Source organism: Hemiscyllium ocellatum, chromosome 2, assembly GCF_020745735.1.
Source record: "Hemiscyllium ocellatum isolate sHemOce1 chromosome 2, sHemOce1.pat.X.cur, whole genome shotgun sequence".
Classification (NCBI taxonomy): Eukaryota; Metazoa; Chordata; class Chondrichthyes; order Orectolobiformes; family Hemiscylliidae; genus Hemiscyllium; species Hemiscyllium ocellatum.
The window spans coordinates 148,105,769-148,131,203 of record NC_083402.1 but is presented as its reverse complement, the minus strand read 5'-3'; the positions used below and the strand labels follow the sequence as shown (position 1 = coordinate 148,131,203).

At 41.1% G+C, this 25,435-nt stretch overlaps 1 protein-coding gene across 1 annotated transcript in view; it reads right to left on the bottom strand.

Annotated features, from left to right (window-relative positions):
- Positions 1-25,435, bottom strand: part of carm1l (coactivator-associated arginine methyltransferase 1, like) — a 109,392-nt gene that overhangs the window by 29,467 nt on the left and 54,490 nt on the right. Inside the window, exons 6-9 of the mRNA XM_060841044.1 lie at positions 8,897-9,074; positions 7,927-8,017; positions 729-810; positions 59-144 (exon numbers count right to left, since the gene is read on the bottom strand). Of these exons, the coding sequence (XP_060697027.1) occupies positions 59-144; positions 729-810; positions 7,927-8,017; positions 8,897-9,074 (437 nt within the window). The remainder of the gene's footprint in view (positions 1-58; positions 145-728; positions 811-7,926; positions 8,018-8,896; positions 9,075-25,435) is intronic.

Sequence of the window (25,435 nt, the reverse complement as noted above, 5' to 3'; positions counted from 1 at the left end):
TAGCAATTCAGCAATTATCACAGAACAAGTTGGAATCTCAATTGCAGCATCCACTTACCGATGCAAATCATCCTCATCGGACTGTAGAAAATTTACCGTGTACTTGACAGACCGTGCCATCAAAATGACAACATCAAAGGTATCCTAGGTAGGAAATGCCAAATAAGTTGTGTTGATGGCCTAAAAATATTTTGTTTTAATTTCCACTAGAACCTGATAAAGCTCAATATTCTCTCCAAGTCTATAAAGTAATATGTGATTTGCAGTAATTTGACTTTCAGTTGGGTGATTAATATATTCTTCAGGAAAAAAAAAAGACACTGTCCTGTTGAAGAATACTTGGGCAAAATGGTAAATATAATAGCAGCATGCAGTCCCCAGCTCTAATCTCTGTGGTATATGCTGGAGTTTTAGAACAGGAAGAGGTGATGAAGGGAAATCTGAGCTGAGGAGAAATGTCTTCACCCAGAGAGTCTGTTGAATTCATTGCCCTGGAAAGCGGTTGAGATCATAACACTGAATATTTTCGAGAAGGAGATAGATACGGGCCTGAGGACTACAGGGAGAAAGTGTGAAAGGGGTATGGAGTTGGACGACCACCCATGATGGTATTGAATAGCAGAGATGGTGTGAAGGACTAAGCAGAAAGTGTGTAAGCTTAATAATTTCCCATTAATATCTCTGACATTCATTCTCATCTGCACATAGAGGCTGACAGTCCTACTTACTACAATCGGCTGACTGAAGTACTCTTCCATAGCTGCATTGCAAAGGCCAGTCAGATTAATCCCATGGAAACACTGCTGGTACCTGGAGTGGGAAGATGATCAGCATATTCAACAAGGGAAACCATTAACAATTGTAATTCCAGTAGTAATTATGAGCTTGGTCTTAGGAGCCTAACCTATGCATGTGTGATTCTATTGTGGATTCAGACTGAAGATGTACCTCCCAACCTGTTACAATGGGGCAGTTTTCTGTGAGTGGCTAATCTCTGGATTTACCTGTAAATGTTACTGGCAGCAGCTGAAGTTGTCACATCTGAGAGTTTGGTAACACAACGCATTGTCACATACTGTAAAAAAAAACTGCACGACTTGGTTGTATTATCATTGGAGAGCTTTACATTGGGACTTTTTTAGCCACTTGAACTCATTCATCCAACATACCAATTTTACTCTCTTCCCATTAAGACGCCTATCTACTGTTTAAATGAGTCCAGTCTCCTGAACGGGATAACCTGTCCTTGATGAGCAATTGCAGCAGTTGATCTGTTGAAGAACTGTTTCATGGTCATTCAAATCGCTGCAATCAGGTCCTGTGGATAACACATCTCTGAATGTGTCGTCACAAGCTACGTTTCTCGGTAGCGTTGAGTCTCTATCTGTTACTCTCGGTCACATCTTGTGTTAAGGTTGAATACCATACCTCCTTATCACTCATTCCTCAGGAATCAGCAGAGTCACATTAATTCAAAATATTCACTTTGCATTCCAGGTATGACATGACTAATCCATGGTATACTTCTGGCATGATTCTGAGGATTTCTACTCAAATGACTTTGCAATGTAATGCACTATTCCATGTGTTATCTTGATTGCTGCCTTTAGAGATGGTGTCTTCAATATTCTTCCTTGACAAACTGTGGTCCATTCTTCAAGTACACACAGATGTTTTTTTTTGTTTGCAATATGCATTTTATTTATCGTAAGGCAAGTCTGGAGCATCTTCAGTGAGAGTGAGGCAATGGCCTAATGGCATCAACACCAGACAATTAACGTCCAGGTAATGTCCGTGGCAGATGGTGGAATTTGAATTCAATTTTAAAACAACTACTGCCAATAGTTGGAAAAAAAACATCTGGTTCACTAATGTCCTTTAGCGAAGGAAATCTGCCATCTTTACCTGGTCTGGCCTACTTGTGACTCCAAGCAGTCTGGTTTATACCCTTTGGCAATTAGGGATGGGCAATAAATATTGGCCGAGCCAGCAATGCCACGTCCCAGTGAACAAAATTTAATAAAAGGTGCTGAGTGAGTGATCCATTAAGTCAATCCTCCTGTGTTCCTCAGTATAACAGACATAAGTCTTCAGCCAATTTGATTCACTTTGTGAGATATCAAGAAGTAACTGAAAGCATTAGATAGTACAAAGACTATTGGCACTAACACAATTCCAGCTATGGTACTGAAGATTTGTACTCCACAACTAGATGTGTCCTATTCCAGTGCAGCAGCAACACTGGCATTCAGGTGCCTTGTGGAAGATTGCTCAGACATGCCCTACCCATAAAAAGCAGGACAGATCAAACCCGGCCAATTATCACCCAATCAGTTTACTTCCAATCAATACAAAAATGGGTGGAAGAATTCATTGTTACTATATTATTGACCAGAAACTGAACGGCAATAGTCAGATCAATGGTGTCAGAGGGCTGACATTTGATGGTGAGTAACTCATTTCCTGACTCCACAGAAACTGTCCACTGTCTCTAAGACACACGATGGGAGTATAATGGAATATTCTTTACTCTTCTGAATGAATTCAGTTCTAAGAACATTCAGGAGGCTATAAACCATCCATGACTAAGCAGCCTTTTTAAATGGTATGCTAGACACCACCTTCAACATTTTCCCCCTTCATCACGAATATAAAATGGTAGTATTGAATGCCATCTGCAAGATGCGCTACAGTCACTTATCAAAACTACTCTAACAGTACCTTCCAATCCTGCAACCTGTGATGATGCTAAGACTTTAAAAGGTTATTTTGTCCTTTTTTTTGAAGCAAGGTTGTAAGGAAGAGGTAATGAGCTCCAAAATCACTCGAGTAAACAGCTTGGGAGGGGCTTGAATTTTTTTTTAAAGTTGAAACAATAGAAGCGGACTGGGTGGGTGTTGCCAGATCTCACAGACCATAGTTTCTAGTTGTTTTTTAGTTTTTAAGTTTTCCTTTAAGCAATTGTTGTTGTGGGTTTCAAGAACGGGAAGCTATCTTTGTCTCTCTGTTACAGCCAAAATCTGGGCCTCCCTTCCTAGGCCGTGAGATTAAATCTGATTTTCTCAATTGACCTTTTTGCTAAAGGGCGTGTTACTATATTGGAACAGTTAATTAGTAATAGTTCCTGTATCGATTATTCTGTTAAGCTTTCCAGTAGAGTTAAGTTATTCTAAATTCCTCTGTATTTTAACTATAGTGTTTAAATAAATTGTGTTCTGCTTAACCTTGAGTAATTTGACCAGTTGCATTGCATTTGGAACACAGCACTACACATTTGCATTATAAATAAGAAAAAGTTAGGTCTAGGATGCCTTCTTAAAATATATTGAGGGGTCTGGTCTGGTCTGGTCTGGTCTGACCCAGAACAATCCTCTTCTATCTTAATAAGTGACGACAGCAGACGCAATGGGAACACCATCACAGGCAAGTTTCACACTGTCATGGCTTAGAACTACACGCCATTCCTTCACTGTTGTTCGATCAAAATCTGGGAGCTTTCTCCCTAACAGCACTTTGGGTGGACCTGTGCTACATGATTGCTATTGTTCAAGACACACTGACTCTGTCTTCAAGGACAATAAGAATGGATAATCACTAATAACTAACCAGCCCACAACACCCTCATTCCATGAATGTATAATAAAAAACCTTCACTTTGTATGAATCCATTTTAAACATCACTTGCGACTGATGAACATCAGTGTGCCACCCCTTCCTCTCTCAGTAAGATCATTGCTGCCAGCTCAGTCCATGTTTACCATAGTTTGCTGTCATCTGTACATTTTACTTCCTGAATTGACTGCAACTTCGGATTATTTATGCACATCAGGAACATAAAAAGAGCAGCCAACACCAAAATCCATTTGCATGATTCCTTGCGTAACTGTTCCCCCCATTTGACCTTGTTCCTTTTATAATAACCAGCTGCTTCAATCCCTTTAACCAGTTACTAATCCATATCCACGGTTTAAAACTGATCCTCATTATTTCCTGAGATTTTTAATCCTCCTTTCTATAAGAATACTTCAGGCATTTCCTTGAATTATGTTTATATCTGTCCTTCCAAGTTTTTTTAATATAATTAATCTCTGTTTTGACCTATTTGAAGCCAATCTTCCCCCAGTCTGCAGTTCTCTTCTCCTTATATACGATGTAGTAGCAATCTAAAAACAAGACAAACATATTTATGGAAGTACTCTGCAAAATTCAACTCACACCCAGTTTAATGATGCAAGTTCCCAAATCGCTTCAGGCTTCAGAGAAAATATTTCAGCGAAATGGTAACTTGCATAGCACATCAACATCTGCTCCCACTTCAGTGTTTCACATGAAGTACTGAAGACAAGTGAGAGTGTTTTTTTCAGCATATGCACACAACTCACACAAACTTCAAATTCTCCATTCACCGAGGGTAACCTAAACTGTAGCTTTGTCAGTTATGTAATGTGTGAGGGTTATTTTTGGTGAGCATATTAAATATTAACTGGCAAGTGAGATCCAGGAGAGTATTTATTTGATTTTAATCAGCTTCAGCTGTTGCTGAGTAGTTTCTCCACACTGGATGCCACAATGTTAGTGGAGGATTGTTCATAGGCCGGTTTACATAGATTTGAAAGTCGCTCAAGCCAATTGAGAGAACTCCTGAGCAAATTCCTGGCACATATGTCTTTGAAGCCATTACTTTTCTACAAATTCCCGTGGGCTCCCTTTTGCATTTTGTCCTCATAGAGATGTACAGCACGGAAACAGACTCATCGGTCCAACCCGTCCATTCTGACCAGGTATCCTAAATTAATCTTGTCCCATTTGCCAGCATTTGACCAGCATCCCTCTAAACTCTTCCTATTCATATACTCATCCAGATGCCTTTTAATGTTGTAATTGTATCAGCCTCCACCACAGCTTATTCCATACACGTACCACCCTCTGCATGATAAAGTTGCCCCTTAGGTCTCTTTTATATCTTTCCCCTCTCACCCTAAATCTATGCCTTCTAGTTCTAGACTCCCCACCCTGGGGAAAGGATTTTGTCTATTTACCTTATCCATGCCCCTCATGATTTTATAAACTTTTATAAGGTGACCCCCTCAGCTTCTGATGCTCCAGGGAAAAATGCCCCAGCCTATTCAGCCTCTCCCTAAGGTCAAATCCTCCAAACCTGGCAACATCCTTATAAATCTTTTCTGAACCCTTACAAGTTTCACATCTTACCTATAGCAGGGAGATCAGAATTGAGTGCATTATTCCAATGGTGGGCTAACCAATGTCCTGTACATCAGCAACGTGACCCTCCAACTCCTGTACACATCCTGAGATTGATATCCGTATGCTTGGTCTGTTCCTTTGCAGCAGAGAACAACCAGCCCAGTACAACTACCTAATTTTTCTTTCATGAAACATGAAGCAATGATAGATAACTTTAGTATCTGAGAAAGACATCTCTGAGTGCCTGATGACTTTGTACCAGACCAAGTCTAGGTTTTACATCTCCCAAAATTTAACTCTATGTAAGCCAATGGAAAGAAAAGTCAGACTTTACACTATTGCACAAGATATGTAATATGGAAACAGGCCCTTCGGCCCAACCAGTCCACATCAACCCTTCAAAGAGTAACCCACCCAGTTCCATTTCCCTATCCTATATTTACCCCTGACTAATGCACCCAACACTACAGGCAATTTAGCATGGCCAAATCACTGACCTGCATATCTTTGGATTGTGGGAGGGAACCAGAGCACTGGAAGAAACCCGAGGTGGGAATCGAACCCGGGTCCCTGGTACCGTGAGGCAGCAGTGTTAACTACTGAGCGACCATGCTGCCCTATACCCCATAACAACTGTCATTTTAAGTATAAATCCATATTTTGGGTCTTTCCAAAGAGAAAACTTTAACATTTTCTTATAAAGAATGAAAATTAGCTAGTCCCTAATACAGAGATCAAACTTCATAGGGGAAAACATTTCTTGGTAGCACATTGGGCGGATCTTCTATCTTTACTCATTGAAAACATCTAGATGTTAGATTAGAACAGATTAAGTCAGAGTGTAGCTCTTTTGTCAGGTGAAGCCCCTTCACCTGATGAAGGGACAGTGCTCTGAAAGCTAGTGCTTCCAAACAAACCTGCTGGACTATAACCTGGTGTTGTGTGACTTTTCTGACTTTGTTCACCCCCGTCCAACACCACTCCCTGTGCATCACAGATTGGATTAGATTAGGATTTCAGGGATTTTTGAATTGTGATGGCACCAACATAACCACACAATGCATTTTATTCCAAGGAATAACTAGGAAACATAGGCTTCAGTGAAATGCTGTCAGTGTTGACTTTAGCATAAATGTGGGCATTCATCTGTCAATGATAGTCTGATAGAAAACTGATTTGGAATGTTTCCAAATGCTGAAATGTCTGCTCCTGTAGAAACCTGTGCTGTACACAGTTCATAAAGCTCTGTTCACAAGGAAACCACATTCCTGTGATAGATCATTTGCACGCTCGGCGTCATATCCCATGTACCTAATTCCGAGAGGAAGGAACAACCTTTAAACAGTGTGGTTAGGTGCAGGCTTTTGCTACTAATCTGCAAAGTAAATTCTAGCCTGAATTACCAAGGAAGTTAAATCACCACAGACACTTCATTACCAGGATTTCACTGCTTTCTGACATGCCTAATCTAAATAATGAACTTAGTCTTGACTCTCTATGTCTGCTGTATTTATTATTCACTTGTGGTTTCTCGTCCTGCTCCCATGCCATTACATCTGGAGCCTGCAAGGATCTATCCTTGTCCTTCTCTCATTTCTCATCTTCATGCTGTCAGGTGGCTTAATCAAACACTACAGCATTAGTGTCCATACATGCCCTGTACCCAGCTCTATGACTCCACTACTGTTACTTAATTAGCAGACTGCTCATCCAACATCCACATAGAAATCCACTGCAGAAATCCACCAAGGTTTCTTAGACAGCGCCTTTCAAACGCACAACCACTTCCATCTAGGACAAGGACAGTAGATACATGGGAACACTCCCAACTCCAAGTTCCCCTCCAAGTCGCACATCATCCTGACTTGGGAATATATCCCGTTCCTGCTGTGTTGCTGGGCCAAAATTCTGGAACTGCCTCCTTAATGGCTGACTTCCTACAGGAATGGACGGCAGCGGTTCAAGATGGCAGCTCACCAGCCCTTTCTCAAAGTAAAATAGAGAGGTGGATAATAGAACAGCCATATCACATGAATGAATTAAAAACTTCTAGTGTGGCTCAATACCATATTTTGTCCTATAATGTTCCTGTGAAGTGTCTTGGGACATTTTATTAAACAAATGGCACATTGTAATTATAAGCTGTTGTTGCTATTGCGAAGTGGTTCTGTTTTCGTCTGGCAGCAAAGGGAAGCACCATGAAGGCAAGGCAACACTTGTGGGATCCTGGTTTTTGGAGGAAAACAATGACATTGGAAGCAATGCCAAATATGGCACAGAGCTAGTCATATGCCAACACTCCAATACTAAACTCCTGTTTAAATGTGAGATAATTGAATATTGCACTTCTTAAATACAGGTTCCAAAAAAAATACAATGAGTTTGCTCCGTGATGTATTTCTGGGAAAGCTGTCACCAGAATTAATTTGGCATTGTAACACGACCCCATTTAAATAGACAAAAACATGACACATAATCCATGAAAACTTAAGCTTTTACACATCTACTCTTAGAAATTGGATGTTGGCATTTACATGCAACATCCTGACTTACAAGATCCATTTCATAACACATTCCAATGGGACAGATTTATAAAAAGACCATTTCCCTCCAGCGATTTAAGCATTTCATAACAATATGCCCGTTTCTTCAGAAAACAGGTTGTCCTCAAATAGTTTCAGATGGTGGTAAACATTGCCAGAGCCTCTCATGAGGACATACCAGAAATTTGCCCTTGTGTAGTGTTCCATGTAAAGCTGCTCATCAGAAAACGGAGCAAGATGAACATCACCAAAAGTAGGAAACATCATCCCTAAGAAAACATACACAGCAGGGGTATAAACATGGAAGCTTCAACAGGGCTATAATAACGATTATAAAAATAAATACTGCCTTATTTTAAGGGACAGCAAAAGCCATCCTTATTTTTATTAAAGCCTAAAAATTAGGCTGACCCTCTGATACCACCTCATGCAAAGGCAGGATGTTTGTCTTTAGAATATTATCATCAGGAAATTACAGACACAAACCCACGTCCCTCTACTGAACTCCAATGCATGATGCTGCAGGGTGAACTGATGCTCTAAATAAAAATAGGATACTTTACCTGCATTGCAGGATGAAGAAAGTCAAGACTTGTGTGTTCTGTCAGGAATTATAGGCTACAATGCTTTTTCTTTCTGAGGACTTAGGTCTGATGGTGCAGTTAGTTAGAATATTGTCCTTTTGCCTCTGGTATTGGAGTTTTAGCGCAGCTCTGCTTTCAGCCAATGCTAAGTAGCCAAAATACACTGTTGAAATTGAATAATCTCAACAGTTCTTAAAACCAGTGAGTTTACTCTAAAGAAACCTGATTCAAGAATTAGATATTTGACCAGGAGAATATTCAAACTGCTGTTGGGATAAAGTAACTATCACATCGAGTAAAAATACACTGTTAGGACAGAACAGAGAAAGCTCTACATTGCTCCTAGCCTGATTTCAGAGAAATTGATGCTAACATTGGGGGACAAAAACTGAGAAAGATGTTCCATTCCCAAAACAACATGCTTTGCTACGAAACAACTTTGCCCCGCTTTCAAAATATTGCTGGATTCTTTAGGTATTCACTTCCCATTAACACATCAAGTGACCTCATACCCAACTCTTAAATATTCAGACAAATTACATGTTCCTGCACGTATCGACCTACCATTTGGTTTCAGCCACTTCTTTGCATGGAGGTAACTTTCGAGCATCCTTTCATTAAATAACAAATATCCCATGGGTTCTGAAATAATGATGTCCACTTGCTCAGGAATGGCAATTTCCTCAATTTTCCCTTCCAGGATCATTACCCGTTCTGAAAGATTGTTACTTCTCACTAGAATCTGAAGATATAAACAGAGAGCAACATCTTAGCATCAATTGGTACCACAAACAGGTGTGTCTTTTCATTGGCCTACCTTCATTGTACTTATAAATTGAACAAGAATAAGATAGTTTACCACATCTACATCATTCTATCAGAAGTCACATGACACCAGGTTATAGTCCAACAGATTTATTTGAAATCACAAGCTTTCGGAACACTGCTCCTTCGTCAGGTGATGACATCAGGTCAGAGTAAATCTGACAAAGGAGCAGTGTTCCGAAAGCTTGTGATTTCAAATAAATCTGTTGAACTATAACCTGGTGTTGTGTGACTTCTGACTTTGCTCACCCCAGTCCAACACCGGCCCCTCCATATCATTCATCACTCTGTTCAAGAGGACTATTTGACTTAGAGTTATAGAGTCATAGAGATGTACAGCATGGAAAAAGACTTGTTGGTCCAACCTATCCATGCCGACTAGATATCCCAACCCAATCTAGTCCCACCTGCCAGCACCCGGCCCATTTCCTTCCAAACCCTTCCTATTCATATACCCATCCAAATGCCTTTTAAATGTTGCAATTGTACCAGCCTCCACAACATCCTCTGGCAGCTCATTCCATACAATTTCTTTTTAATTCATTCACAGGATGAGGGTGTTGCTGGCTCAGCCAGTGTTTATTGCCCAGCCCTAATTGCCCAAAGGCCAGTTTAAAGATAACCATGTAGCGGTGGGTCTGGAATTACATGTAGACCAGACCAGACAGGTTTCCTGCCTTAAAAGACTTTGACGAATCAGATGGCTTTTTATTTCCTGATGATTGACAGCAGGTACATGGATACAATTAGCTTAGCTTTTCCATTCTAGATTCTTGTATTGAGTTCAAATTTCACCATTTGCAATAATGGGATGAAATATTAACCTGAGGGTTCGGATTACTAATTCAGTCACCACCAGCCTGCCGTAAATTGGTGAGAATGCCAATTCCAAGCTAAATATAACTGTTCTATGTCTAGGCCTTCAACTTCTGAAGAACCTGGCTTCAATTCTTGCTATAATTTTGATGGAATCTTGGTCCAAGCTTGGGAAAAATTGGGCGCACAACTGAAAGTGTTAAGACATGAGGACAACCTCCATCCAAGTTCAGCGCTCTAACAGCTTGGTTACATATGAGGGACAAGCTCTTGGAAACTCTAAATTCCGCATTAAGATGCCGGTTCAGTATCAGCAGAACAAGTTTATAAAAATGTGAAACAAAACATTGCAACATATTCAGATCCTAATAAAAAAACAAATAAAATGTAACCGAAGACTGATAGGTTGGTATAAGAATGAGATTCCACCTTTGTTACTCAGAGTCATACAGTCATAGAGTTGTACAGCACAGAAACAGACCCTCAGTCCATCTCATCCATGCTGACTAGATATCCCAACCTAATCTAGTCCCATTTGCCAGCATTTGACCCATATCCCTCTAAACCCTTCCTATTCATATACCCATACAAATGCCTTATAAATGTTGTAATTGTACCAGCCTCCACCACTTCATCTGACATTTCAATACACACACCATCTTCTACGTGAAAATGTTGCCCTTTAGGTCTCTTTTATATCGTTCCCCTCTCACCCTCAACCTATGCCCTCTAGTTCTGGACTCCCCCACCCTGGGAAAAGATCTTGTCTATTTACTCTATCCATGCCCCTCATGATTTTATGAACCTCTGGGGACATGGTGGCTCAGTAGTTAGCACTGCTACCTCACAGCACCAAGGTCCCTGGTTCAATTCCAGCCTCGGGCGACTGTGTGGAGTTTGCACATTCTCCCCGTGTCTGCGTGGGTTTCCTTCAGGTGCTGGATGGGTCACTATTCGGAGGGTCGGTGTGGACTGGTTGGGCCAAATGGCCTATTTCCACACTGTAGAGAATCTAATCTAATAAGATCACCCCTCAGCCCTCTGACGTTCTAGGGAAAACAGCCCCAGCCTGTTCAACCTCTCCCTATAGCTTATATCCTCCAACCCGACAACATCCTTCTACATCTCATCTGAACCCTTTCAAGTTTCACAACATCTTTCCAATAGGAAGGAGACCAGAATTACACGCAATATTCCAACAGTGGCTTAACCAATGTCCTGCACTCCAAGGTCTCTTTGTTTAGCAACACTCCCTAGGATCTTACCATTAAGTGTACAGGTCCTGCTAAGATTTGCTTTCCCAAATGCAGCACTTCACATTTATCTGAATTAAACTCCATCTGCCACTTCTTAGCCCATTGACCCATCTGGTCAAGATCCCGTTCTACTCTGAGGTAATCTTTTTCACTGTCACTACACTTCCAATTTTGGTGTCATCTGCAAACTTACTAACTGTACCTCTTATGCTCGCATCCAAATCATTTATGTCAATGACGAAAAGTAGAGGGTGCAGCACCAATCCTTGTGGCACTCCACTGGTCACAGGCCTCCAGTCTGAAAAACAACCCACCACCACCACCCTCTGTCTTCTACCTTTGAGCCAGTTCTGTATCCAAATGGCTAGTTCTCCCTGTATTCCATGAGATCTAACCTTGCTAATCAGTCTCCCATGGGGAACCTTGTCGAATGCCTTACTGTAGACCATATAGATCACATCCACCGTTCTGCCCTCATCAATCCTCTTCATTACTTCTTCAAAAAACTCAATCAAGTTTGTGAGACATGATTTCCCACGCACAAAACCATGTTGACTATCCCTAATCAGTCCTTGCTTTTCCAAATACATGTAAATTATCTTTATCTGTTTCACTAAAGGATAGAGCAAAGCAATCTCCAATTCATGCACTTGTGTCATTTTACATATTTTAAAAAATATTTCTTAAACAATGGTGGAAGGACCCTATTTGAAACTCTGCCCTCTTTCAGCATAGAAGTCTGCAGCATTTTAGTTCAATGTTAATTTTCTCCAAACATTTTGTTCCATTTTCTTTCTAAAACCAATTCAACATATTTCTTCATTTTAACACATTGAGTCCACTATATCAGACTCACAACATTTGTTTATATCTTCCAAAGAACAGGATTCAAATTTAAAAATCATTTTCCATTTTGGGAATTGTACGAAAAACCAAAATCTAAAAATCTTAAAACTTTGCAAGACTTCTCATTCAAATTAATATAACTCGAGATTAATCAAAATCACTCCAAACACTTCATATCTTACACTAGAAAATCAGTCTATATATGTGTGAACTTTGTATGGGAATTAAAAATCCCCACAATTTTCAGAATATCCTGGAATCATAATTCTGTCCAGGAACTAAGATTCCAAGGCTGATCTCTTGGAAAATGGATCCTGTTAACTATCTGATCACACTTTGTGAACTTTCTTTCAAACTTTCAAAATGCAACAAGGTTAGTTTCCAAGTAGAACGTTAACTTTTTTAGCCCAAAACAAAAGGAAGCGAGTCCGTTTCTACACACTTACACAGAATATCTGGAACACCCATTCAATTTCATGACATTATGCTTCAAAGAAAATTATTAAAAACTGTCAACCAAAATCTTACAGACAAGGGAAAGTAGAAAAAAGTTCTTTATGTTTTCTTTGACAAACCTCACATTGTCTTGTTATGGACTAGGCCAGACCACTCAAAACATTCTTAAGCAGACAACCTAGACCATAACTTTGCAATTTGTTTTGGTAAGTGTACAGTGAGAATTTCCTGGAGTAAGGTTGACTACCAGGTTTTAAAACAGACAGGAATTTATTCACAAAATTACACAATGAAACACAAAGAACAGAATAAAGAACCTCGACAGAACTCAGGTCTATCCAAACTAGACTTAACTATGCTGTTCCGAATATACACAACAATCCCAATAAGCAAATCCCCATACAACACAGTTAGAAAGAAAAGGAACAGATGCTTACAGGTTGATGTTAGAAGGGCAGGAAGAGAGAGAGAGTCTGTGCACACAGTCCACAGCTGAACTCCCAACTAGTTCTGAGATGATCTGCTCAGCTAGAGAGCTGACCACTCCCCTTTCATTATACAGGTCACTTCTAAAACATGACCACTTTGGCCTGAAGTCTCATCTGTTTATATATAAACAAACAGGCCTCTCAATACCCTTTAATCTCTGTACCAAACCAGTCTAATTGGAACCAGGAGCTGAAGAAAACCAAGGACACAGTATCCTTGAGAAAAGGGACAGCTTTTAGAAAATAGGACCAGCTTTGTAACACCTCCCGCCCTTAAAAAAAATGAACCATCAATACCAAAAGATGGCTTCAATTTTAACCCTTCAAAACCAACTGCTAACACACACATATACACAAAACTAAACATACTAATGAAACATGCATAACCATACGCAAATTCAGGCTGTGGCACACCCGCCACTGAATGCCCCCGTGTCTCATTCAAGCCTTGATAACACAACGGCAATCACGTTTTCGCGACCTGCCACATGTACAATTGTCACATTGAATGGCTGCAACACCAAGCTTCATCTAAACAGCCCGGAATTTTTGTCCTTTAAGTTTTTCATAAATGTCAATGGGTTGTGATCAGTGTATATGATTGTCTCAGATGCATTGCTGGTAATATAAACACTGAAATGTTGTAATGCTAACACCAAGCTACAAATCTCTTTTTCCACCATTGAATGTTTCTGTTTATGAATGTTTAACTTCCTGGAAAAATACCTCATGGGTCTTTCTATTCCCTCGTCATCCTCCTGCAGGAGCACCGCACCAACACCTACATCACTGGCATCGATAGCCACTTTGACAGGCCTTGTGTTATCAGGTGTGGCTAATACTGGGGCAGTGGTTAGCACAGCCCGCAGGCTGTCAAATGCCTTTTCACAGTCTGCTGTCCACTGAAACTTCTTCCCCTTTTTAACAATTTGGTGAGTGGAGCAGCCACACTGCTAAAGTTCACCACAAATGTTTGGTAAAATCCATTCAAGCCCAGCAACCAAGGTACTGCTTTCCTCGTCGACGGTGTGGCAAAATCCCAATTACTTTTGTTTTCACATCCCGTGGGACCATTTGTCCATATCCAATAACATGGCCCAGGAAGGTGACTTGGGCTTTGGCTAATTCACCTTTAGCCAGGTTTACCACCAAGCCTGCCTTCCGAAGTCAATCGAACAAGTCCAATAAATGCTGTAAATGTTCCTTCCATAAGTGACCAAAAATCACCAGGTCATCAATATACATCACACAGTTGGGTAATCCTGCAATGACCTTATTAGTCAGTCTCTGTGGCTGGAGCATTTTTCATACCAAATGGCATGATCTTGAGCTGATATAGTCCATTTGGTGTTACAAAAGCTGAAATTGCCTTGCTTTCTCTGACAGAGGTACTTGCAGTAGCCTCTGAGCAAGTCCAACTTAGAAATGTAAGTTGCTTATCCCACTTTTTCGACATAGTCCTCCAACCGTGGAATAGGATATGCATCAGTCTTTGCAACGGCATTGACATTGCAATAGTCCACGCATAACCGTTGGGTACCATCTGGCTTTGGCACCATGATTATGTGTGAACTTCAGTCACTGTAACTCACTTCAATTATGCCATCTTGGAACATGCGTTCTATCTCTTTCTGAACCTGTGCCAACTTTAAGAGGATTATGCCGATAAGGATGTTGCTTAATCGGAACAGCATTTCCTAAATCTGCATCAAGCAAAATTAGGATAGTACTTCCCAACCTACTTCCACATATCTCCCCATACGACTGTAATTACTCTTTCAGGTCATTTTGATTTTCTTGAGGAAGGTAACTCAATAATTTATCCCAATTTTTGACAACTTCCTCATTGTCCAATTTGATTTGAGGAATGTCCAATTCAGAATCCTCTGAACTTGGTTCTTCCTTCTGTGCTGTAATCACTAACACCTTCTCCTCTTGCTTTCCTTCCCAATCAAACTACCTTTTGAACGTATGCACATGACACACTCTGTGAGATTTCTTCCAGTCTGGAGTTCTTACCAAGTAGTTTACCTCACTCAATTTCCTGTTGATTTTCCACTAAATCTTGCTTTTAAAGGCTCACCTGTTCTTGGAAGTAACACCAATACCTTCTCCCCAATTGTAAAATTGCAAATTTGTGATTTCTTGTCTGTTTCCTGTTTCACTGTATGCCGTGATACTTTTAAATGCTGTCTAGCCAACTCTCCAGCTCTATTTAATCATTGTCTGAAATTTGACACATAGTCCAAATGGGTGGTCTCTGATTTCTGACTTATTAATTTCTCCTTAATCAAATGTAAGGGTCCTCTTACTGCATGCTGAAAAATTGATTCAAATGGACTGAATCTGGTTGATTGATTTGGTGCATCTCTGATTGCAAAAAGTACAAGCAGAACTCCCTTATCCCAATCATCTGGATAATCCTGACCATAAGCCCTCAACATTGGTCTTTAGTGTTTGATGCCATCTCTCTCGTGCTCCCTGCGTTTCTGGGTGGCATGCAGTAGATTTGAATTGCTTTATTCCCAAGTTATCCATAGCTTCCTTGAATAGTTTGGACGTGAAGTCTGATCCTTGATCTCACTAGATCTCTATTGGTAGTCCATATCTGGTAAAATAGTTATGTAATTCTTCGACAACCCTTTTAGCTGTGATGTTGCGTAATGGAATTCCCTCTGGAAATCTAGTCAATACATCCATGATTATGAATAAATACGTATTCCCACTTTTTGTTTGAGGTAGGAGACCTACACAATTAATCAAGACTTTTGTGAAAGGTTCCTCAAATGCTGGAATACATATTAAAGGGGCAGGTTTTATTATTGCCTGTGGTTTTCCGATTAGCTGACAGGTATCATACGTCTGGCAAAATTCAACTATGTCCTTAAATAGTCCAGGCCATTAAAAATGTCTTTGTATTTTAGCCTGTGTTTCCCTCAGCCCTAAATGGCCTCCAAGTGGTAGCTTATGCGCCACTCGCAGCACCTCCTTTCTATTCCCTACTGGCAAGACAATCTGATGAATCTCTACCTACTTCCCATCTACTTGACTGTGTGATGGTCTCCATTTCCTCATTAAGACATCATTTGTTAGGTAATAACACACAGGGATGCATTCACTCTCCTCCTCTGTAAATGCCTTTTGATACAACTGTTTTAAGTTCTCATCTTGAGGGCGGCACGGTGGCACAGTAGTTAGCACTGCTGCCTCACTGCTGCCTCAATTCCCGCCTCAGGCAACTGTCCGTGTGGAGTTTGCACAATCTCCCCGTGTCTGCGTGGGTTTCCTCCGGGTGCTCCAATTTCCTCCCACAGTCCAAAAATGTGCAGTTTAGGTGAATTGGCCACGCTAAATTGCCCGTAATGTTAGGCGAAGGGTAAATGTAGGGGAATGGGTCTGGGTGGGTTGCTCTTCAGAGGGTCAGTGTGGACTTGTTGGGCCGAAGGGCCTTTTTCCACACTGTAAGTAACCTAATCTTTCTGTTGTAATTCAATAAGCTTAGCAGAGCTAAAGATATTTGCATGTTTATCTAGTTGCTCCTACTCTGTCTCACTTATCCAATCAAAAAAGTCTCAGACAAAGCTATATCACCTTCCTTATCTGTGCCTTTTGAACTCTTCTGCTTCAGCTTGTACCTCTGTGATCTTGTGACCACACAATCAGGGAAAATTCCTGAATAAAGATCCTTCATGTCTTCAGTTGCCTGCGTCTCCACCGGCTTTTCAACTAGAGAAGACAGCACGCCTACCAGTGAATCAGTTATATAAGTTGCAAGGACAAATTATATTCCTGGAGCTGAGAGTTTGTCCAGTACTCATACCACAAATTCTCCACTCTTCTCTGGACTCTCTAACCGTACTTTAGATAAATGAGCATGTATTGTCTCACCATGAATTCCTGTTCCCAGTACCTTCTCTGGTAATAGTCCCTCAGGTGTACAAATCTCCTCATCCTTCAGCATTACATGATGTGGAGGTGCTGGTGTTGGACTGGGGTGTACAAAGTTAAAAATCACACAACACCAGGTTATAGGCCAACAGGTTTAATTGGAAGCACAAGCTTTCGGAGCGATGCTCCTTCATCAGGTGGTTGTCAACTTGTAGGCTTCTAGTACAAGCTCATCTGCACTTAAAATGGCTTTTTCCCCCATATTCCTCCTCTGATAGGGATGTACATGCCTTACTACAAGTTTCATTTGGATCACAAAACCCACATTGCCACTGGTCACTGCATTTGTTTAGCCACCTTTTCAAATTAGATGCAAAAGGCTTCCACATCCTTCTCATCAAATGTTGGCAATGCTTGAACATACTTAAACAGTTTCTCACTCGGCTTCTGACTACCAGGGACTTGCTCCTCCTCACTCTCTTCCTCATTAAGCCTAACCTCACAGCCTTTATCTCCAGCCTTTTAAGCTGACTCTCCTTTTTAAATGCTGAAAATGTGTTGCTGGTCAAAGCACAGCAGGTCAGGCAGCATCTCAGGAATAGAGAATTCGACGTTTCGAGCATAAGCCCTTCATTTTAAATGTCAGTTTTTGAAGGTCAAAACTCTCTTTTTCTTTCTCTTCTGCTGCTCTCCGTTTTTCCCTCTCTTCTGCTTTTAATCGTAACTCAATCTGTTTCATTTTTGCTGCCCTTTCCTTATCTCTCCCCTCTAAGTCAAACTGCGTCATTTGCAATTGAAGTCTTGTCATCGCTATAGATTCGGATGATTTCCCCAACAGGTTTAAACACTGAGCTACTGCTGTAATTATTTCTCTTTTCCTCACAGAAACAGGCAGTTCCAATTCCAGCTTCTCTGCTCATTCCTGCAGCTTGGTCTTATTCACCTTTTGCATAGCTCCCAACGTCACCGCATCCACATCCAGAAAGCTTTAGGAGACTAGACCAAACTTTGTCTACCCAACCAAGCCAACACCCAAAATAAAGACACTAGCACCTACCTGTTGCTGTTATGGACTAGGCCAGACCACTCAAAACATTCTTAAGCAGACAACCTAGACCATAACTTTGCAATTTGTTTCGGTAAGTGTACAGTGAGAATTACCCGGAGTAAGGTTGACTACCAGGTTTTAAAACAGACAGAAATTTATTCACAAAATTACACAATGAAACACAGTGAACAGAATAAAGAACCTCGACAGAACTCAGTCTATCCAAACTAGACTTAATTATGCTGTTCCAAATATACACAACAGCCCCAATAAGCAAAGCCCCTAAAACACAGTAAAAAATGGAACGGATGCTTACAGGTTGATGTTAGAAGGGCAGGAAGAGAGAGAGAGTCTGTGCACACAGTCCACAGCTGAATTCACAACTAGTTCTGGACTGAACTGTTCAGCTAGAGAGCTGACCACTCCCTGTTCATTATACAGGTCACTTCTAAAACATGACCCCTATGGCCTGAAGTCTCACCTGTTTACATATAAACAAAAAGGCCTCTCAATACCCTTTAATCTCTGTACCAAACCAGTCTAATTGGAACCGGGAGCTGGTTTATGATTTCTCTGAGAAAAACCAAGGACACAGTATCCTTGAAAAAAGGAACAGCTTTTAGCAACTTGGGACCAGCTTTGTGACAGTCTCTACCTCAACGGTTGGATCTTATTACACCCTCATCCCAGATCGAGACTCCTAGAAATTCCATTCTCAGCAATCAAAACACTTCTTTTGAACAAATAAATCTTATATTTAAATTAATATATGGTTATTGAGGGATTTAAAAGATATTTCCTTCACATCTGTGGCCTCTTCATTCCAGGTAATGACAATAAATGAGAGATTGACTTACACTGTTATGACATGGAGGAAGGTAGCTGAATCAAATAAGTCTTTCCACCTCTGTATTCACAACACAGTAAAGTTCAACTGTCAAAGACCCCCACATACTTCATTCCAAACCAGACTTTGTGAATAATTAATTTCCAGACTCTGGCTTTGCATCTTAAACAAAAGACTTAACTGTGTATTTCATCCAAAATAACACAAGCAGCGAGAAACTTAAACGACGTGGCGGGCTGATTAATATTTATGCTTTAAATCCAGACCAGTTGTTTTCAGCCCCCATTCACTCAAACACACACAATTAAGATTTAAAAAAAACGAAAGTGACAAAACTGGCCAATGTAATTAAATGACTTTCACACGGTGTCATTTCATTAAAACATTGATCAATGGAATAGTGTAGGTTAAAGAGGCTTCAGATTGATTCCATAGGTCGGTGCAACATCAAGGGCCAAACAGCCTGTACTGCGCTGTAATGTTCTATGCTCTATGTCACTTTCTCTGATTACCTAGGCAAAAGCAGCAATATATCTAACTCAGCATTTTATTCTCTGGGCTTTCGAATCTTCATGCTGTCTCTGCTCCAGCCCAGAACCATCTATCAGAAAACATAGTTCAAAAATATAACTTTAATTCTGGTTCCACCCTGATAGGTCTCAATTCCCATTCTACAAATGCCATCTGCTCTTCCAGACTTGCCAGGACCAATTCCCATTTACCAAACTCATGAATAGCCAACTTTTGCCAATTGTCTAAACACGAGCTTTTCCTGCATACAATACTGTGTACAATTCTCATTGCCCTTCTAAAGGAAGGATGTTGTTAAACCTGAAAGGGATGCAGAAAAGATTTACAAGGTTGTTGTCAAGGTTTGTACTAAGGGAGAGGCTGAATAGGCTGGAACACTTTTCCCCTGGAGTGTCGGAAGCCAAGGGGTGACTTTATAGAGGCTTATAAAATCATGAGGGGCATGGACAGGTTGGATAGTGCAGGTCATTTTCCTGGGGTGGGGGAGTTCAAAACTAGAGGTGAGAGGGTAAAGATTTAAAAAGGATTCGAGGGGTAACTTTTTCACGCAGAGGATGGTGTGTGTATGGTCAGAGAAATATTTAGGTAGAATCAGGATTTTAAGTACTCCCTCAGATCTGGCAGAGACAGAGAAGAATGTGTATTTTTGTTGTATAAGAGCAAAACTACTGTGTTGGCAGCAATCAACAGTAGCACAGCCACCAGAATTCAGTGAATGTACAAAACATGGAACATATATCTCATAATTATTTTTCTCTATAGTTCTTGCTGCACATCGTTATAATTATCTTGCCATTTTCACTGCATTATGATAGGTCAGCCCCCTGCACTTAGTGAAGTTAAAAATCATACAGCACCAGGTTATAGTCCAACAGGTTTAGATTGGATTAGATTACTTGCAGTGTGGAAACATGCCCTTCGGCCCATCAGACAACAACCTGATGAAGCAGGGTCGCTCCGAAAGCTAGTGCTTCCAAGTAAACCTGTTGGACTTTAACCTGGTGCTGTGTGATTTTTAACTTTGTACACCCCAGTCCAACACCGGCATCCCCAAATCATACTATCGACAGCACTTAGTGAAGTCACCTTTGCAATCATTGCCTGGGTAATCCACCATTATGTTGGCCACATTTTTACCACTACATTCTTTGAAGGATAGTTAGAAAACATTCAATTGGAAAACCAGTGTTAAATGACACATACCTTACAATAACAGTTGATTGGTAAACATGTGAAAGATTTGGTATAAAGTTGACAAGCTAAAGTATCCTGCCTTTCTCAAGTCATCCAAAATAGATTGTCTTGCTTTTTCAGCCATTGGTACATTTATTTATCACAGATTGTTTTCCACAAGTATGGAGATTTCTCAAACTCACTGCTTCTATCATGTTTTAAGTAGATGGAAGAAAAGAATGAATCTTAGCAATTAGTTTTATCACACCAAGGAAGTTCCCAAACATTGTTAACCAAGCTCTTCAATGGCTCTCCTAAACGTTCACTGGCATGTACAGAACCGCAATAACTTTTGCTCTTGTTCCTCCAGCTATGAATCCAAGGTTCACACCCATTGCCTCATCGAACATTAAGCTGAGCTTTTCTATGATCCTCAAAGTGCTCTCATAGTTTTGAATTCCCACAGGGTTTTGCCCTTCATTAGCCAATGCTATCCATGACATTGAGAGGTATTTGTGGGCAGAACAATAAACACAAACAGATGTTGGACAGTATACTGGCCACACACAAGCATATTTTTCATCAACAACTTTTGCTGAATGAAATAGACCCTTTGGACAATGTCCGATTTGGTTTCTGAATAATGGGTTTGAATTTTCAGTGGGTTCACTCCATGTTGACACTAAGAATATTCTCCCTCATGGGAGAGTCTAGGTGTGAAGGGTCAAATGGCCTACTCCTGCTCCTAACCTCTACATTTCTAGGACCAGAGGGCATAGTCTCAGAATAAAATGGGGACACCAATTTAAGTCTCAGATGATGAGGGTTGATTGCCTTTGGAACTCCTTGCCCCAGAGAGCTGTGGGGGACAGAGTTTTTGAGTATACGTAAGGCTGAAATAGATAGATTCTCGATGAATTGGGAAATCAAGGGTTATGGGGGAAATGCAGGAGAGTGGGCATGAAGAATGTTGGATCAGCTTCGATCCTATTGAGTGGCAGAGCAGGCTTGAGGGGTCGAATGGCCTTCTATTGTTCCTATTTCTTATGGTCGTGTGTTTTAAGTATTGCTCGGACATCTGAGATACCAGTCTCTTGGTAATATCTAGTGAGTTGTGAATTGTTCTGGGGACAGCTCAGGGTAAGATGTAGATAGAATCGCATGACAGTGACACTACATGGATGGGATCACCAGTTAATGCGACTAGTTTAGTTAGATAAGATGATACCCTTGCTAGCCTTCATGGCAATTAACCCTCCAAAAATTGAGGTAATTGGCAATTAGCCACAGAAATGCAGAACTCAGATCCATGGCTTTTCAGTTGATTGTCCTGTGCTCTCAAGCACCAGCACACTGTACCAACCAAGATGGCGACACCAACAAGGTAGGTAGCGTTTTGGCTTCTGAGACCGTCTACTCCAGGTCAGTCACATCCATTTTTCTCTTTACTTTTCATTTTCTTTTCTTTTTTTTTAATTTTCTTGTTGGCTGAGGCAGTGTCAGTGCGGAGGAGGTGAGAGCGAAACCCATGGTGAAGGTGGTGGCTGCAGCGGTGGCTCATGGTTACGGTCGGTCCAGATCATGATAACCAGCGATGTTGGGCCGGGATCGGGATTTCCAGTGATGTCAGGCCCAGATCAGGATTCTCAGCGATGTTGGGCCCGGATCTGGATTCTGAGTGATGTCGGGTTCGGATCATGATTCCCAGCGATGATGGGCCTGGATTAGGATTCCCATAGACGTCAAGCCTGGATAGGGATTCCTAGTGATAGAAACATAGAAACATAGAAAAATACAGCGCAGTACAGGCCCTTCGGCCCTCAATGTTGCGCCGATCCAAGCCCACCTAACGTACACTAGCCCACTATCCTCCATATGCCTATCCAATGCCCGTTTAAATGCCCATAAAGAGGGAGAGTCCACCACTGTTACTGGCAGGGCATTCCACGAACTCACGACTTGCTGAGTAAAGAATCTACCCCTAACATCTGTCCTATACCTACCACCCCTTAATGTAAAGCTATGCCCCCTCGTAATATCTGACTCCATACGTGGATAAAGGTTCTCATGGTCAACCCTATCTAAACCCTTAATCATCTTGTACACCTCTATCAAGTCACCCCTAAACCTTCTTTTCTCCAATGAAAACAGCCCCAAGTGCCTCAGCCTTTCCTCATACGATCTTCCTACCATACCAGGCAACATCCTGGTAAATCTCCTCTGCACCCGTTCCAGTGCCTCCATATCCTTCCTATAGTATGGCGACCAAAACTGCACACAATACTCCAGATGCGGCCGCACCAGAGTCTTATACAACTGCAACATGACCTCAGGACTCCGGATCTCAAATCCTCTACCAATAAAAGCCAGTACGCCATATGCCTTCTTCACAGCACTATTTACCTGGGTGGCAACTTTCAGAGATCTGTGTACATGGACACCAAGATCCCTCTGCTCATCCACACTACCAAGTATCCGACCATTAGATGAGTACCCCATCTTCTTGTTACTCTTACCAAAGTGAATCACTTCACACTTACCTACATTGAACTCCATTTGCCACCTTTCTGCCCACCTCTGCAGCTTATCTATATCCCGCTGTAAAGTGCCACATCCTTCCTCACTGTCAACAACTCCAACAACTTTCGTATCATCCACAAACTTGCTCACCCAACCTTCTAGCCCCTCCTCCTGGTCATTTATAAAAATGACAAACAGCAATGGTCCCAAAACAGATCCTTGCGGAACACCACTGGTAACTGCACTCCAAGATGAACCTTTACCATCAACTACTACCCTCTGTCTTCTTCCAGCCAGCCAATTCCTAATCCAAACCTCTAATGCATCCTCAATGCCATACCTCCGTATTTTTTGCAGTAGCTTACCATGGGGAACCTTATCAAACGCCTTACTAAAATCCATATACACCACATCTACCAATTTACCCTTGTCCACCTCCTTAGTCACCTTCTCAAAGAATTCAATAAGGTTTGTGAGGCACGACCTGCCCTTCACAAAACCATGCTGACTATCCTTGATCACATTATTCCTATCCAGATGTTCATAAATCCTATCCCTTACAATTCTCTCTAAGACTTTGCCCACAACAGAAGTGAGACTCACCGGCCTATAGTTACTAGGGTTATCCCTATTCCCCTTCTTGAACAAGGGAACCACATTTGCTATCCTCCAGTCTTTTGGCACTATTCCTGTAGACAACGAGGACATAAAAATCAAGGTCAATGGCTCTGCAAACTCCTCCCTTGCTTCCCAGAGAATCCTAGAATAAATGCCATCAGGCCCAGGGGACTTATCTATATTCACCCTTTCCAGAATTTCCAACACCTCTTCCCTACATACCTCAAAGCCATCCATTCTAATTAATTGTGACTCAATATTCACATCGGCAACAATGTCCTGTTCCTGAGTGAATACTGACGAAAAATATTCATTCAGTGTCTCTCCAATTTCTTCAGCCTCCACGTGCAACTTCCCACTACTATCCTTGACTGGACCTATTCCTACCCTAGTCATTCTTTTATTCCTGACATACCTATAGAAAGCCTTTGGGTTTTCCCTAATCCTACTTGCTGCTCTTAGCTCTCTCTTTATGATGTTGGGCCTGGATCAGGATTCCTAGTGATGTCGGGCCCGAGTAGGGATTCCTCGTGACATTGGGCCCGGATCGGGATTCTCAGTGATGTTGGGCACAGATCGGGACTCCTGGTGATGTCCGGCCAGGATCAGGATTCCCAGTGATGTTGGACCCGGATCGGGACTCCAAGTGACGTTCAGCATGGATCGGGACTCCCAATGATGTTGGGCGAGGCAGTGCAGTTGGCGACTTCTGGGGCATTGGCTGGGCATAGAATGGGATTCATTATGGACGGGGCCCAGACCACCTCACAGAAACCCTAGACACCTTAAAAACATCCAGAGCCATGCTCGACAAGAAGGACATGTGAAGATGAACATTATTTCTTATATTTCTGCCTTTATATGTTTCTGTCAATTGAAGATGAAGTTCTATTTTAGTTTATTCATTTTGTAATCCAAAATGACATCAGATTGTGGGAATAAAACCATTTCCAAATACATGTGACAATAAAATCATTCAAGTTAGTATCGGGTTTGACTTTCAGCAGCCTTTACTGATGGGATTCAATGCTGTATAATAAGGGTACACCATAACTGACGGGTGATAGGCAGTCAGTCGTGGATTCATGCCAAGCTCTTTACTCAAATATACACATGACCTTTGTATACCTTTTAAAAATTAATGTAAATCTACACAGAATAACTTATATTGAAGAAATCTTGTTTTCTGAACTAATAACATTGCTTTGTCTGTGTCTAAAGATTCAATCCAATTCCAGCGTGTTCAGAAAAGGTTTTGGTTATTTTCCTTCTGCGATCCAATGCTAAAAGGTCTCCTCTGAGTATTGAAACCCACTCTCCTGTGTGACTGCAACCATTTCCTGTTTATTCAACTGCTTTGCATAATTTTGCCCCGTTCTGGGTTATTTAACTCCTTCAGTATTGGATTCCGTCAAGTTGCACTTTCCTGGCTCAAATAAAAATCCATATCAGAAAGTAAATGCACACTAACAGTGTCAAGTTAATGAGTAAGAACTGATCTCACAAGATAAGTACCTGATGTTAGTTGTTGAAATATATCCAAGTCTAACAACAGTGATTTGATCATTTTCTTTACAATTCAGAATGAGCTGCTACAAAAATTTCAGAAATCTGAAAACCTTTGGAGCAAATCCCTCTTCCTGAAAACTACAGTGTTTGTAGTTTAATTTGCTAAAGATCTAACAGCAGGAATGTTATCCTCCAATAGTGCAATGAGTGGCCCCACCTGCTTTAGCTTGTTGGGAACCAGCTAGAATCTAGTCAGCAGTGTAACAGGATAATATAGTATTG